The sequence below is a fragment of the Malus sylvestris genome, chromosome 17, assembly GCF_916048215.2.
Source record: "Malus sylvestris chromosome 17, drMalSylv7.2, whole genome shotgun sequence".
NCBI lineage: Eukaryota > Viridiplantae > Streptophyta > Magnoliopsida > Rosales > Rosaceae > Malus > Malus sylvestris.
In genome coordinates, this window is record NC_062276.1 from 19,956,843 (window position 1) to 19,972,446 (window position 15,604).

Below are 15,604 nucleotides of genomic sequence, written 5' to 3' on the forward strand. Positions count from 1 at the left end.
AATGGTAATAAATGTTGACTAGAATATGTTAGAATTTTAAATTAAATAATAATTAAGGGGCAATAAAAATCGCAAGATACACACACCCCTCTTATTTCCTCTCAAACCTTGTTAAGTTCTAGATTTTACATACATGAATCAAAGAATAATTAAACAATACAAATAAGCGAGAGTGAGCAAAATGAAAAACAAGTATTCGTGAAAATCATTTTCCTGAGCTATATAAGCCCTTAAATAATTTTGAGCTTGAAAAACACAACACAACACAACACTTAACCCTAAACGAGTTTAGATGAAATTTAATATCTCCGTCCATGAAGCGCTCTGGTTTCTCATAGATCTCAAAAGACTTGGGATTCATTTGAAAGCGTTATTAAAATGAGCCATTTCCATGATTCACTTGCATTTTTACTAAGAATTTGTTCCAAAAAAAATTTCACCAGAAGCGCCTTAAGCATTTCAAAAGCACTTCCAAACCAACTCTTACAAATTAAAGTCTGATTATTATCATTGATCAAAAAACAACTAGAATTAAAGGCTTACAAATTAAAGTTAAACCCCCCCATAAATCTCAAAAGATCATGAGATGATGAGATGATGAGATGAGCCAAGCAAACACAAAAGACACGCATTTAATCCATAACCTGTACATTAACAGGTTGTTCCACCTGCATTATCCAGAAAACTGGCTTTGCTGCAGCAGAGTTGAATTACAAGAGCATGAAAATACTATGACAATGAAGCACTCTGATTTGGGTTCGATCTCTAGCTATACAGCGTTAATCTTTCGTCATTTCTGCCTATATAAATGCTAACCAGTTCTCAAAGTAAAACCAACTTCATATTTGCGTTTAAAGAATTCCAATATTGGTACCTGCAGAGAAAATCTTAGAAGTCCTTGGCTTTTCTTCTCAACTCATTAAGCTCCATCTCAATTTCAGAATCTCGAAATGGATATGCCTTGTTACTGGGAGCGGCTGTTCTTCCGGGCGGGAGCTCTCCTTTCTGTAGGATAGAGGGAAAAAACGTCAACAAACCTAGCAGTTGAGAGGCCATTAGGACACATGGTTGGAATTCATCTCGTTATGAATTTTTCAACAAAGGGAACAATGAACAGAAATGAGTGGAGGAGCATTAGATTATGGACAAAGCTGTTTCCGATTATTTATTCTCCACTTTGGTACCAAACAACACAATATAGGAAAGAACCATAGCAACCCAGATAAATGGACTGCACGATTCCTCTTAATGCTTCTTTGGTCAACCCAATTGAGCATGATGGAATTACAAGAAAATTAGACACCTAATATGTAACAAATAATGGGGCAGAAACCTTAAGGTTAAGAACCTAGTTCACGGAAATATATCAGCGGAAACTTGGAAGCACCATCTCGTGAATATATAAATGTCCTGGTCAATATACCATACCTTTGAACTACCAGATAATTCTTTCTTCAAGTTTGCAAGATCATCGTCAACTGAAGAGCCCTCTAGCAACGCAAACTGCAATTTTGGTGTAGGTTAGGAAATGGTAAGAAATCAATTTTCAGAAGGGAAAAAATCAAAAGCATGAATAAATAATATCCTCAGTATTATCCCTTAGGCAGATATAGTATGTGTGCAAAATAATCATCTTAAATTATCACTTCAAAATGGGTAAGTTTCTTTGCTGGGACAGAAGCTCATTTCCATATAGATTATATAGTTAAGGTACAATTGGAAGAATGTAGCTGGTTTGCAGAACATTTGTCAAACATGAGGATCCAATCCTACTATGTTTACATTTACAAACAAGAGCTGAAGAAATATACAATCAACATCGAATCAATGATTCAAATTTTGAATTGTCCAATGGAAACTATCAATCTTTAATTTCTATTGGCAATTAGTTGTACTCAGCTTGTATATCAAGAACTACTGGTAGATGTTTGGAAAAGTTAAAAAACAAAGAACCAGTTAATCCTCCTTTCTAAGATCATTTATGATATGTTATAGTTTATAACTGTGTTCTCATGGGTATCTACGTGAATAAAACTTCCTAGCTAATGTGTGTGAATCCATGTGGGCACATGTACGTGTAATTGAAAGAGTTAACAGGATCTGGATAAAAATGGAATCAGCAAAACAAGCTGGCAAGAGTCCTGATGTAATTTCCCATTAGCGTCCCTCCCGGTTCTTTCGTAATGCCAAACATCCCACTTTCCAACAACACATCACTATTGCTACATTACTACTGCCAGGCCAGAGAGATCATGCATACATCCCAATTAAATTAAGTGAGACGCTATCCATGTTCCCCTTATTGCAGAAACACTACAACATTGTCAATTGTGTCCCAAGAATGAGCAATGTAGATGCAATAGAAACATTTACAAGCCAAACATCGTAAATCTTCCACTTTGGTTTGACCATTGACGTTGATTCACAAGCATATATCAATCGAACTCCTCATACTTTTGTTGTAAAGGAACTGTACAGGATGCCACTTATAAATGCCATATAATATATAGTGGTTCCTATGATGGTCATGTTCTCTGGGTAGTTCAACAGGATTTCTCTTTTGCAAATGTTTAGGGCCTGTTTGGTATCCTATTTGAAAATTTTATCATTTCTCAAAACATTTCTTAAGAACATTTCTTGAAAACAATTTTCTTTAAGATTCAAAAAGGTGATTGGTTTGTGATTTAAAAATTTTAAATCTTACAACTTAAACTAGACAAAGAGATCTAAAAAGAGGGGGTCGCAAGAGAGGGAAAAAGAGGAAAGTGGAGGAAAGAAAGTAAGAGATGATTGAAGGAAAGAGAAAGAAGGGAGAGGATCGGACGAGATAGAGAGGAAGAGGAGTGAGAGAAAGAACCAAGAGAATGAAGATAGCGGATTAGAGGAGAGACGTAAAAGGTAAAAAAAAAAAGAGGAAAGAGAAAGAAGAAAAGAGAGAGATAGATTTGGAGTGGGAGGGGAGAAGGGAGAGAAAAGAAATGAGTGAGTTTAAGTTTAAAAACTCTAAAAACTCACTTTTTATGTTTTTAGAGAATAGACTATATTTTTTAGTTAGTCTTGAGTTCAGTTGTTGATGCTTCACCGCCCAACATTCTGTGCCGGGCGGAGATGAGGATGCTTCATGGGATGTGTGGGCACACGAAAAAGGATAAGATTGGGAATGAGGATATCCGAGGTAAAGTAGGAGTAGCCGAAATTGAAGGAAAGATGAGAGAAAATCAGTTCCGGTGATTTGGACATGTGCAAAGAAGGCCTACTGACGCTCCGGTTCGAAGATGTCACTACTGGACAGAGGTTCAGGGTCGAAGGGGTAGAGGAAGACCTAGGAAAACTTTAGAAGAGACTCTAAGAAAAGACTTAGAGTACTTGGATCTAACGGAGGACATGACACAAAACCGAGCACAATGGCGTTCTAGGATTCATATAGCCGACCCCACTTAGTGGGAAAAGGCTTTGTTATTGTTGTTGTTGTTGTTGTTGTAGTCTTGAGTTCAGTTTTTGAAAATAGTCCTACCAAACAAATTTTTAAGGCCTAAAACTTGAAAATTATTTTTGAGTTTAAAAAGTTGGATTCAAGTAGAGTACCAAACATACCCTTAATCACCTCTCTAAATTTTTTTTTTTTTTTTTTTTTTTTTTTTATTTTTTATTTTTTTTTTTTTATTATTCTTCAATCTTTGGCAACTCTGATCTGGATTTGAAAATTTATTCTAGTTTCTAGGTTCATAATCAAAACAAACAAGAGGGAGAATTTAGAGGAATGGGAAGGTTGCATAAAATTCAAAATTTTCATTTTCATTTAATGGCTAAAACGGATATCAAAAAGTTGAACACCTTTTAGACATGGAAAATTAAGAAATCCCCAATAGCCCATACGTTTACACTAATGGCTAAGAGAGGCAACACTCTTAAACTAAAGTCGCACTTTTAACAACTTCCTTACCAGTTAATTCTCACGTACAGCCAAAGCAAGCACAAGCATAATAGAAGAGACTTTGGGAAACAGAAGAAAACAAAGGTTTTATACCATGATAATGACCTAATTCATCCCGTAACCATATAGAAAATGGCCTAGACAAATACAACAACAACAACAAAGCCTTTTCCCACTAAGTGGGGTCGGCTATGTGAATCCTAGAACGCCATTGCGCTCGGTTTTGTGTCATGTCCTCCGTTAGGTCCAAGTACTCTAAGTCTTTTCTTAGGGTCTCTTCCAAAGTTTTCCTAGGTCTTCCTCTACCCCTTCGGCCCTGAACCTCTGTCCCGTAGTCACATCTTTGAACTGGAGCGTCAGTAGGCCTTCTTTGCACATGTCCAACCCACTCATTCCTAAACTTATCCTTTCTCGTAAGCCCACACCTCCAACGAAGCATCCTCATCTCCGCTACCCCCATTTTGTGTGTGTTGATGCTTCACCGCCCAACATTCTATGCCATACAGCATTGTCGACCTTATTGCCGTCCTATAAAATTTGCCCTTGAGCTTCAGTGACATACGACGGTCACACAACACGCCAGATACTCTTCCACTTCATCCATCCCGCTTGTATTCCATATATTCTGTCTTTGATCGGCTTAGGTGAAGACCTTTAGATTCCAACACTTCTCTCCAAAGGTTAAGCTTCGCATTTACCCCTTCCTGAGTTTCATCTATCAACCATATATCGTCTGCGAAAAGCATACACCAAAGAATAACATCTTGAATATGTCTTGTTAACTCATCCATTACCAATGCAAAAAGGTAAGGACTTAAGGATTGTTGATGTACAAAATCAGTGAGGACTTTGGTACAACAGAAGATATTAAGTTTGTGACATTCGCTAGATTGCTCCGGTCATTAGTGTGGATAAGTATGTAAAAGGATAGAGACATGAGGGCAAACACAAGATGTACGTGGTTCACCCAAATTGGCTACGTCCACGGAGTAGAGGAGTTCTCATTAATTGTGAAGGGTTTACACAAGTACATAGGTTCAAGCTCTCCTTTAGTGGGTACAAGTGAATGATTTAGTACAAATGGCATTAGAAAATATTTTGGGAGAATGATCTCCTTTTATAGAAGAGAGTTTCTAGCCTTGTTCTGACATTGACACGTGTCGTGTTGTGATTGGCTTCCGATGTTGACACATGTCGCCCTATGATTGGCTTCTGATGTCGACACGTGTCGCTCTGTGATTGGCCTCCTGGTTGGAAGGGAAGCTCCTCGGTTGGGGACTTGCAAGATCCAAGCCGCTGAGTAATCACGAAACTTCTAAGTACCGAAGTGTGGTATCGTCTTCACTTGCCTTATCTGTCTCATAGGTAGATGTGGCATCTTCTCTGGAAGTACTCTTCCTCCGTCCAGGGGTAGTATCTTTAACTGGTGGAGATGCACAAGGTAATGTATCAATTTCACTTAAAGCTTACTTGTAGTTTCAGGCTTGGTCAAGCACGATACAAACCATGTAGTAGGAGTCCCCCAAGTCGCCGAGCTAGGGGATCTGCTGAAAGAGGTGACAGACAAGGTAAGCAATCAGAGCTCCAAGCAATCAGTCCCAGATCAGAAGTCGAGTTCTTGCTGATTGTTCTCATTCTCCTTATCTTGCAGGCAGCATGAAGGATAAAGAGAAGAAAATGAGAAGAGATGATATGAGATAATTTTGCTTTTGAAGAAGTAACTTTCCACAGGCCTATTCTTGAACTGGGCTGGAAGGTTTTCTGGTTACCTCCAGAGTATAAGGCCGACTGAAGAATTTGAGGGTCAAAACAAGTCTATCAAATCTAAAGTACGTTCGACCCTGCTGATATGGGATACTTTTGCTGTTGACAAAGTAGTGGAAGTATCGGCACGTGTTCTGTTACGCTTGTCTCCACATGCTTCCTTGTATCCTTCTCACTTGCTCTATCTATTCCTTAGGCAAATATGGTATTTTCTCTGGAAGCATAAGATGTTGAAGATGAGTACTCGAGAGCAATGTCAGGTAAGTATTCAGGTAAGGGATTCAAGCCAGTCAGTTCCTGACTGGAAGCTTGATGACTGATTGCTTTCTTTCTTCTCATCTCCGCTACACCCATTTTGTGTACGTGTTGATGCTTCACCACCCAACATTCTGTGCCATACAGCATCTCCGACCCTATTGTCGTCCTATAAAATTTTCCCTTGAGCTTCAGTGGCATACGGCGGTCACACAACACGCCAGATGCACTCTTCCACTTCATCCATCCAGCTTGTATTCTATGGTTGAGATCCCCATCTAATTCTCCGTTCTTTTGCAAGATAGATCCTAGGTAGCGAAAGCAGTCGCTCTTTGGTATTTCCTGATCTCCGATCCTCACCCCTAACTCATTTTGGCCTCCATTTGCACTGAACTTGCACTCCATATATTCTGTCTTTGATCGGCTTAGGCGAAGACCTTTAGATTCCAACACTTCTCTCCAAAGGTTAAGCTTCACATTTATACCTTCCTGAGTTTCATCTATCAACACTATATCGTCTGCGAAAAGCATACACCAAGGAATATCATCTTGAATATGTCCTGTTAACTCATCCATTACCAACACAAAAAGGTAAGGACTTAAGGATGAGCCTTGATGTAATCCTACAGTTATGGGGAAGCTTTCGGTTTGTCCTTCATGAGTTCTTACGGCAGTCTTTGCTCCTTCATACATATCCTTTATAGCTTGGATGTATGCTAATCGTACTCCTTTCTTCTCCAAAATCCTCCAAAGAATGTCTCTTGGGACCCTATCATACGCTTTTTCCAAATCCATAAAGACCATGTGTAAATCCTTTTTCCCCTCTCTATATCTTTCCATCAATCTTCGTAAGAGATAGATTACCTCCATGGTTGAGCGTCCTGGCATGAACCCAAATTGGTTGTCCGAAACCCGTGTCTCTTGCCTCAATCTATGCTCAATGACTCTCTCCCAGAGCTTCATTGTATGACTCATTATCTTAATACCCCTATAGTTCATGCAATTTTGTACGTCGCCCTTATTCTTGTAGATAGGCACCAAAGTGCTCTTTTGCCACTCATTTGGCACCTTCTTCGTTTTCAAAATCCTATTGAAAAGGTCAGTGAGCCATGCTATACCTGTCTCTCCCAAGACTTTCCACACTTCGATCGGTATATCATCTGGGCCCACTGCTTTTCTATGCTTCATCTTCTTCAAAGCTACAACCACTTCTTCCTTCCTGATTCGACGATAAAATGAGTAGTTTCTACACTCTTCTGAGTTACTCAACTCCCCTAAAGAAGTACTCCTTTCATGTCCTTCATTGAAAAGATTATGAAAATAACCTCTCCATCTGTCTTTGACCGCGTTCTCTGTAGCAAGAACCTTTCCATCCTCATCCTTGATGCACCTCACTTGGTTTAGGTCCCTTGTCTTCTTTTTCCTTGCTCTAGCTAGTTTATAGATATCCAACTCTCCTTCTTTGGTATCTAGTCACTTATACATATCGTCATAAGCCACTAACTTAGCTTCTCTCACAGCTTTCTTCGCCTCTTGCTTCGCTCTTCTATACCTTTCACCATTTTCATCGGTCATATCCTTGTATAAAGCTTTACAACATTCCTTCTTAGCCTTCACCTTTGTTTGTACCTCCTCATTCCACCACCAAGATTCCTTTTGGTGTGGAGCAAAGCCCTTGGACTCTCCTAATACCTCTTTTGCTACTTTTCGGATACAACTAGCCATGGAATCCCACCTTTGGCTAGCTTCCCCCTCTCTATCCCACACACACTGGGTGATTACTTTCTCTTTGAAAATGACTTGTTTTTCTCCTTTTAGATTCCACCATCTAGTCCTTGGGCACTTCCAAGTCTTATTCTTTTTTCTCACTCTTTTGATATGTACATCCATCACCAACAAGCGATGTTGATTAGCCAAGCTCTACCCGGTATAACTTTGCAATCCTTACAAGTTATACGATCCCCTTTCCTCATTAGAAGAAAATCTATTTGTGTTTTTGACGACCCACTCTTGTAGGTGATCACATGTTCTTCTCTCTTCTTAAAGAAGGTGTTGGCTAAGAAGAGATCATATGCCATTGCAAAATCCAAAATAGCTTCCCCATCCTCGTTTCTCTCCCCAAAACCATGGCCACCATGAAAAGCACCACAGTTGCCTGTCTCCTTGCCCACGTGCCCATTTAAATCTCCTCCTATAAATAACTTCTCCGTCTGAGCAATTCCTTACACCAAGTCTCCAAGGTCTTCCCAAAATTTCTCCTTCGAACTCGTATCCAACCCTACTTGAGGTGCGTACGCACTAATCACATTGATGAGTTCTTGTCCTATTACAATCTTGATTGCCATGATTCTATCTCCTACCTTCTTGACATCTACAACATCTTGTGTCAAGGTCTTGTCCACGATGATGCCAACACCGTTTCTCGTTCTATTTGTGCCCGAATACCAGAGTTTAAACCCTGAGTTTTCTAGATCCTTTGCCTTAAGGCCAACCCACTTAGTTTCTTGTAGGCATATAATATTTATCCTTCTCCTCACCATAACTTCCACTACTTCCATAGATTTTCCCGTTAGGGTTCCTATATTCCACGTTCCTAAACGCATTCTACTCTCTTGAACTCTACCCTTCTGTCCTAGCTTCTTCAACCTCCCCCGTCTAATAGGATCAAAGTACTTCTTTGTGTGTCCTGTGTAAAATTGATAGGAGCATATGCTCCCAAACAACTTTGAGTGGAGTTGTTCGAAAAGAAGTTTCTATGGCCCCCTTGCTCACTTAACACTGCATCCGGGTGCCGATGGAGATACAGCGACCCTTGCTCACTTATCACTATGCTCGGGCCACACAGCGCGCCACTTACGGGTGACGCCCTAGCTTTAGCGCGATTTTGTTCTGGATTCATTTTCATAAGGATTCGACGTAAACTAGGAGTGCCGGCTGTCGACTACCTAACGCCCTCCCCCTCCTCCTTTATCCGTGAACTTAATAAACTGACAAGCCTTCCATTTAAAGAATATCAGCCAAACGAAAATCATTGTAATTTTGTCTATCAACACTTGAATGGTAATGGCACCTGCAATAGAGTTTCGAACAATTGCTTTGAGCACTATCTAAACTTAAATGTAGCGAACGTCTAAACATTAGTATGTAGGGTATGCATACTTTAGTATGTATTTAAGTCCATGAAGAAATTACAACCACCAAATAATACAGGTAAATAGTATGTAGGATATGTAGGGTATTCATGTTACTCAAGTGTGCATTTACGTCCGTAAAGAAATTCCAACCACTAATAAGATGGGTGCTCTACTAAAATGACAGAAATTTTGCCACTACTTGAACAGTTCATTGAGCTCATTCTTTGACTTGTTTCCACGTCATATTTTTGAACTAAGTTCTGGATTTTATCCTCCCTTCCTCACCTGTTCTCATCAATCTGAAGATCATATAGAGTTGTAGAAATACAAGATCTAACATGGCATGGTGCCTAAATAAGCAAGATAAAAGTGTTACCTTTCCTTCCAGATCATCTGTAGTTAACTGACCAAGAGCTTCTGCTTGGGATTCCATTGCTAAGACTATTCAAATGAAAAATGAATAGAAGAATTAATATATACTTGATAAAAATCCACATAAATTAATGTATGGTTTTGTGTGTGCGTGTGTAATCAAAGATAGACAATCAACATGTAATGTGCGCAACAATGTGACTAGAAGTCAATCAACTTTGTGCAACTGAAGTTATATACAGAAAACATCCATAATGACAGGAACATGGCTGATAATCTCAAGCCAAGGCAGGAAGGATACTCCTTTATTTAATTAATTAACTGAATCAAAAGTGCTGATAGCTGAAAATGATTTTACTTGCATACTCGTGGTTTTCTTTGTATACTAACAACAGAAAAAAGATGTGCTAAAACTGACTATCAAGAAAATCATTTTCTAGGTGGAAGCAACGAGGCCACAATGCAATTACAGTAACAGAAATTCTTGCACTGTAGAGGGTAGAAATAAGCACCCTTTGTAAATGCAAAAAGACAAATGAAATGGGTCAAAAGGGATTGGCAAATTGGGAAGAGCAAAACGCTCAGAATTTAGCACGGTGCTACTACTGGTGAAAGAACAAACATAGGCCAGGATCAGAAAGATCGTAATCACATACAAATACCAGGCAGATTTCTTTTTCAGTTTACAAATATTAAGCAAAGTTAACACCATCGTCTAACATCACTTCATCCCAATCTTGAAGGAAGAGATGAACAATCTCTAGTTCTTACATTCAATCAGACATTGTACCTCTGGACAACTCATGTTGATGACAAAGTCTGATTTCGTCTCTAATCTTACATACCAGGAAACATACATCTAACATACTCAATCAGGAGACTGGGATGCTGTAAAATAGATGAAACAATGATTTTTTTTTCTAAAAACCAATCTTTTGGTACTTGTAAGTTGTAATACTGATTAACAACCAGGAAATTCTTTGTATGAACGTGTGTTGTGAATATCTCGTTTACGAATGGAAAAAATAGAACAAACTCGAAATCAAAAACAAAATAATCAAATAAATAACACCAAAAATTTACATGGGGCAGCAACAACTAACTTTCACTGTGTCAATAATGAGTGCAACAAATAACCTTGCCAAGCCTCTAGGATTAAGACTTGACGAAAGAACAAGAACAAGAAATACTCTTTATCTCTTTTCTTCTCTCTCACACACACTTTGTCCTCACAATATTCTCTAACTCTTAACTCCTAGAGTGGTATACAACTGATTGTTTTGCTCCAATTCAAAACTAGTGCAATAGCTCCTTTACATAGACAGAATAAAGGTCTTCTTCAATAAGGATTACTAATCCTAATTGGAAATCTAGTTACGAATCCTTCTCCAATTGAGAAACCAACTCCAGTTGAGAAAACAACTCCAATTGGGTAAACAATTTAATCCTCTAAGACTATAATTCCTAATAGACTTACGACAACTCATCATGGGTTGTAAAAACCCAACAATGTGAATGATCAACTATTTTAAATTTGACATATCACATGCTTGCCAATCATGGATTGGGCACATGAATGCTGAGCACATATAAAAGTACAATGCGATGAACTTTCTCTCAATATATTTTAAGCAGACTGTACCCTCAAATATTTAAGTCAACTAGAGTCCAGAAAGGAATTCCATACGCAAATCAGTTAATTTTGAAATTATATTTTTCTGATTTAGCAGCCATTTTAGAGCTGGTTGACTTTGGGCATCCAAAGATTTCCTCGGGCAAAACGAAGATCAGCATCAAATGGAAATGCAGAATGGAGCTTCAATAAATCATAAACTATTTCCATAATTGACAGCTGCCTCACCTTTCTCTTCCATCTTATCAAAAGCTGAAAGAGCACTACTTGTATTGACATTCCCCACCATCTCACTCACTTTAGTTGCAGTCCTGAAGCAACAGCATAGCAGCAATTACCAGTAACGCTAAGGGGATACCAGACTCTATTGACCCAGAAATTGAACTGAATTTAAATAATAAAGAGATAACAGACTTGGTAAGAAAGGAACGTGAGAATGATAGAATAAACTAACTTTGCAGACTGAGCACGTGCTTTGAGGGTATCTTTTTTCGACCTTGCCTCCTGAATCTTGCTCTCTAAAAGCTACACAAAATAGATTTCATAGAATAATTGATGGGTTTTTCTACACAAAAACAAATGTAATTTAGGTAGTCATTGATGACCTCACTATGAGCAAAATAATTTAAATTCACTTACCCGTGTGTTAGACACAAGATTATCAACAACAGCTTTTTGTTGATCAAGTTGAGATTTCAAAGTATTAGCATTATCCTGAAAACATACAAAGACAATAATGCAATGAAACCTTGGCAGCCTCACGATGAGAGAAAACTAGCTCGTGAATAACAAGGTAATTTTTTAATTGCTGGTGTGAGCTCAATTTTCCTAAACACTCCAAATAGAAGTTTTCCTTAATAATGATACACATTTCTCAAAACTAGAAATACTAATATAAAATAACCAAAAAAAAAAAGTAGAAGCACAATAAACTTACAGCAAAAGATTTACGCCTCTTCAAAGCTTCACGTGCAAGATCCTCCTCTCCTTTTTGAAGAGCTAATTGTGCTTTGCGGTACCTATAGTAACATACACCAGGATTTTAACAATTACTTGCCGCTTTATTTGAGACAATAAGATATCAACCCGATCCACATTACCAGTCCTCAGAAGCTTGTGCAGCAGCTTTGTACTTATTCTCCATCCGCTTTTGAGATGCCAACACCTTCACATGAGAAAGAGGAAAAGACAGAGAATAGGCATGATCAATGCTAGATGAACATTAAAGCGTAAAATCGAGGCCATTTAAAAAATTAAACACAAGCAATGTATAAAAGAGAAAATTATGAGATATCCAAAGTATATCTAGAGCTAACACAGTAGCTATTCATGGATGATATACTTGCCATTTCAGTTTGTCATCTACAACAAAATAGGAAAGATGAAAACTAAAAGACATAAGAACAAATGCAAAAGAAAAGGTGCAAAAATCTGCAGAGAACGTGAGGCAATTATAAAATATTGTAGAAGAAAAGAAAAACGAGTCGATCGTGAGACTTTTTTAAAACAATTGCACTAAGAAGAAGAAAAAAAAAACAAAGAAAAGAAGTAAAAGTTTTGGGAACATGAGGCTTACTTGTGCTGTGGCCTGACGCATCTTTGTCAAATCATCATTCATTTCAAGAACTGCTTGCTCTAAGATTTTCTCAGGATCTTCAAAGGTACTTACTAATGCATTTGCATATGACTGCAATTAAAAGAATTAATGAAAGAAGAAAAAGGTACAATCAGTGACCATCACATTATTATTTATTATGTGAATATAGTAATCATTCATAAGATATCACCTTGACAACTCTAGCAAACCGGTCAAATAGGTTCATACGAGCACCAAGAGCCCCCCCACGTTGTCTAGAATAACATGGTCGACTGGAAGGAGCAACCCTAATCACTTCAACTTTTAGAGCCCCCACTGAAAATAAAATAAATGTAAGCCAAGATCTAATACCTATTCTTAGGTGATTTGCAAGTTTAGTAGAACAGATACTAGAACAAAAACAAAACCTAAAAGATTAGAGTTCAAGGTTATTGCAAAACTCCACAACAGGGTGTGCAAAATGCATTGCTTACAGACCTTAATTGTTGTCCTCCTTTTACTTCTATGCATAAGTAATGTTTATATCATTAACTCATAGTATGCAATTCATGTATCTTGTTGCACACAACAAACAGGAATTCACCAAGAGAAACACATCCTCAATGACAACAGACATACATAAACCCAACAATAAAGTTCAATGGGATAACAGAAATTTAGTCAATCGCACTTGCATCTAGATGTAATTTTTTTTTACTTGCTTTTAAATGGGGGTAAGGCTAGCCGACATTCACCTCTCCCAAACCCGGCGTAAAACGGGAGCCTTGTGCACTGGGTACGACCTTTTTTTTTTTAGGTTGATAAAACTTGTGGATTAAGAATGAATTTGAAATCAATAAAAAGTAAGACTTTAAACCTAGCATATTCTTAGACTTCGTCAAGCTGTTCACAGTAGAGAGAGACATAATCATATCCAAATGCAAGCTAGCAGATTTAATTGGACAAAAGGCATTTTTTCTAGAATCACATGTTAAGATTTTGGCAAATAGGACCTTGTTTGACTCAGAGATTCGCAGCGGTAGTGTTTTCCTTTGTAAATAGTTTTTACTTATGCTATCTGAAATATGTCATAATGGATTTCAAAGAACCTTACATCCTTTTTGAAGAGATAGAATGTTATATCCTTTAATATCATTCTCATTTGACTTGAAGAAATGTAATTGTTTTTCTATAAGATAAATAAATCATGTACACGTTCTTTGAGCTTGACCATAAATTAAAAAATATATCTCCTTTACATTTATGTTGGAGAATTGTTATAGCACTTCAGAATAGTCATTTTGCACTCCTCCCACCCTCATCTTTTTCACTATAGAGAAATGCAGGAAGGTTTTTTTTTATTTTTTTGGAGCACCAGTAACAGCTCCCTCTTAAGCTAATCCCTAGTGGATAAACGTTAGTTCAAAACTTTTGGAGATATCTTGTTAAAATAAACTACTTTTCAGATGTTTCCATGACAGTAGTGTAGCTAGTAAAATGTTTACTTTACTATGAAAGAAGCGCACAAATACATGCCTGCTTGTATTTTCTTATCAGAATTAGCTACTTCATGTCGTCATCAAATCCCATGTGTTGAAGACTTGACGAGAAATTGAGATGGAGCAAGAATATCTATGTCATCCTCATATCGTTCTTGCATGGGTCTCAATTGAGAATTTCTAACCAGCTCCTTTTTAAGACAGAAATTTCTTAACAGTTGAAGCTAACGCTTTCGCAATGCAAGGAGTACTGGGTGAGACTAAATGAAGTAGCAATTGACACTTAATGAAAAGAACATACTGTATAAAGAACTGGAAGCCAAATATAGAAAGGGCCCAACTGGAAATTGCACCTCTTTTCATAAGAGCTTCAATTAGAATAACGTCGAAATATATAATCAAATGAAGTGCTTCGAAAAAAAAAAACACCTAGATGCTTATTTTTGCTTTTCTCTGCCACACATGGTCATAAGTGCTTTTGATTATCAGGAAAACGCTTTCAGCTATTCTAAAATAACTTCCAAACAGGCCCAAAGCAAATACCAAACGCAATTGTCTTATCAAAATCTAATTATCTCCCCTATTTCCCCACTACAAGTTCAAGATGGAACCTTTGAAAACAGAAACTCAATTCTCCATGAAATGTTTCCCCATTCCCCACTGAAAGCCAGCCTTAGAAGCAAAGAAAACCCACTCCCCACTAAGCTCAATACAACAATTTGGATTCCCAACCAACCAATAAACAAGTCTCAAAGCATTCAAAGCAAGTTGAAAAACAGAGCAAACGTGCAGATATGGAAGTCCAATTGAAAATCTAAAAGATACCCATTCACTGAAAACTTGAGTAAATCAAAAGGCACACCTCCGCCATTGAAGAAGGAAGTCGTGAGAGGTTTTCTGACCATGGAGAGACTGTTGGAGCTTGAAGAAGAAGCTTGGAACGAAGAGGCAGGCGTCGACGCCATGGTCAATCCTGTAAATATCTGCGATTTTGTGGCCATTCTGAGGGAGAAGTCAGTTGAAATGCTGCAAAATTTTATAGATAGGATTCAACGAGATGATGATCACTTCGCCCTTTTTCTCAATCACCACTTTTATTTTCTCAATTCTTTTCGGCCTTGTGATTTTCCTCCGAGTTGTTTATATTCTGCGGTTTGGGCCGTTAACATATGACCCGCAAATGGTTCCCGTTGTTTCTTCTGAACCAGGCCCGTCCAGTGAAGCCCATCTATCCGGTTTTGGTAACTTTTGTTTGGAAAATATTTTTATACTGTTTTTATCAAAAAGGATCTCTGAAATTGAATATCAATACATCTAGTCTCTGAAAATAGAGAAAAATTTTTGTTGGGCTTAACTTGTCATTGGACTTTATTGAATGACATTACAATCCATTCAAAAGTTTTTATCGTAATGTTGGACCTGAAATTTGTTTATTAT

General features: G+C 37.8%; 1 protein-coding gene across 3 annotated transcripts; it reads right to left on the reverse strand.

Moving 5' to 3' along the window:
* Nucleotides 1-631: 631 nt before the first annotated feature.
* Nucleotides 632-15,284, reverse strand: LOC126612663 (membrane-associated 30 kDa protein, chloroplastic-like). Of its 3 annotated transcripts, XM_050281132.1 has the most exons (12): nt 15,030-15,284; nt 12,880-13,004; nt 12,669-12,779; nt 12,193-12,257; nt 12,030-12,111; nt 11,732-11,806; nt 11,547-11,617; nt 11,321-11,403; nt 9,464-9,528; nt 1,429-1,503; nt 875-1,005; nt 632-668 (listed from the first exon to the last, which is right to left on the reverse strand). In XM_050281132.1, exons 1-11 carry the CDS (start codon nt 15,166-15,168, stop codon nt 889-891), a joined length of 1,008 nt encoding a protein of 335 aa, XP_050137089.1. In that variant the 5' UTR covers nt 15,169-15,284; the 3' UTR covers nt 632-668; nt 875-888. The 3 variants fall into 3 exon arrangements, with proteins under 3 accessions (XP_050137089.1, XP_050137088.1, XP_050137087.1); XM_050281131.1 differs by having other exon boundaries at nt 632-1,005; XM_050281130.1 differs by lacking the exons at nt 632-668; nt 875-1,005 and adding an exon at nt 1,153-1,303.
* Between the last annotated feature and the right edge of the window lie 320 nt (nt 15,285-15,604).

Bases quoted from the DNA above. Each gene is read 5' to 3' on its own strand.
- LOC126612663 (XM_050281130.1), bottom strand. From the start codon at position 15,168: ATGGCCACAAAATCGCAGATATTTACAGGATTGACCATGGCGTCGACG. The intron at 12,258-12,668 runs GTAAGCCTCATG...TCTCATGTGAAG, and splicing joins TGCGTCAGGCCACAGCACAA to GTGTTGGCATCTCAAAAGCG. The intron at 1,504-9,463 runs GTAACACTTTTA...CCAAAATTGCAG, and splicing joins CAGATGATCTGGAAGGAAAG to TTTGCGTTGCTAGAGGGCTC.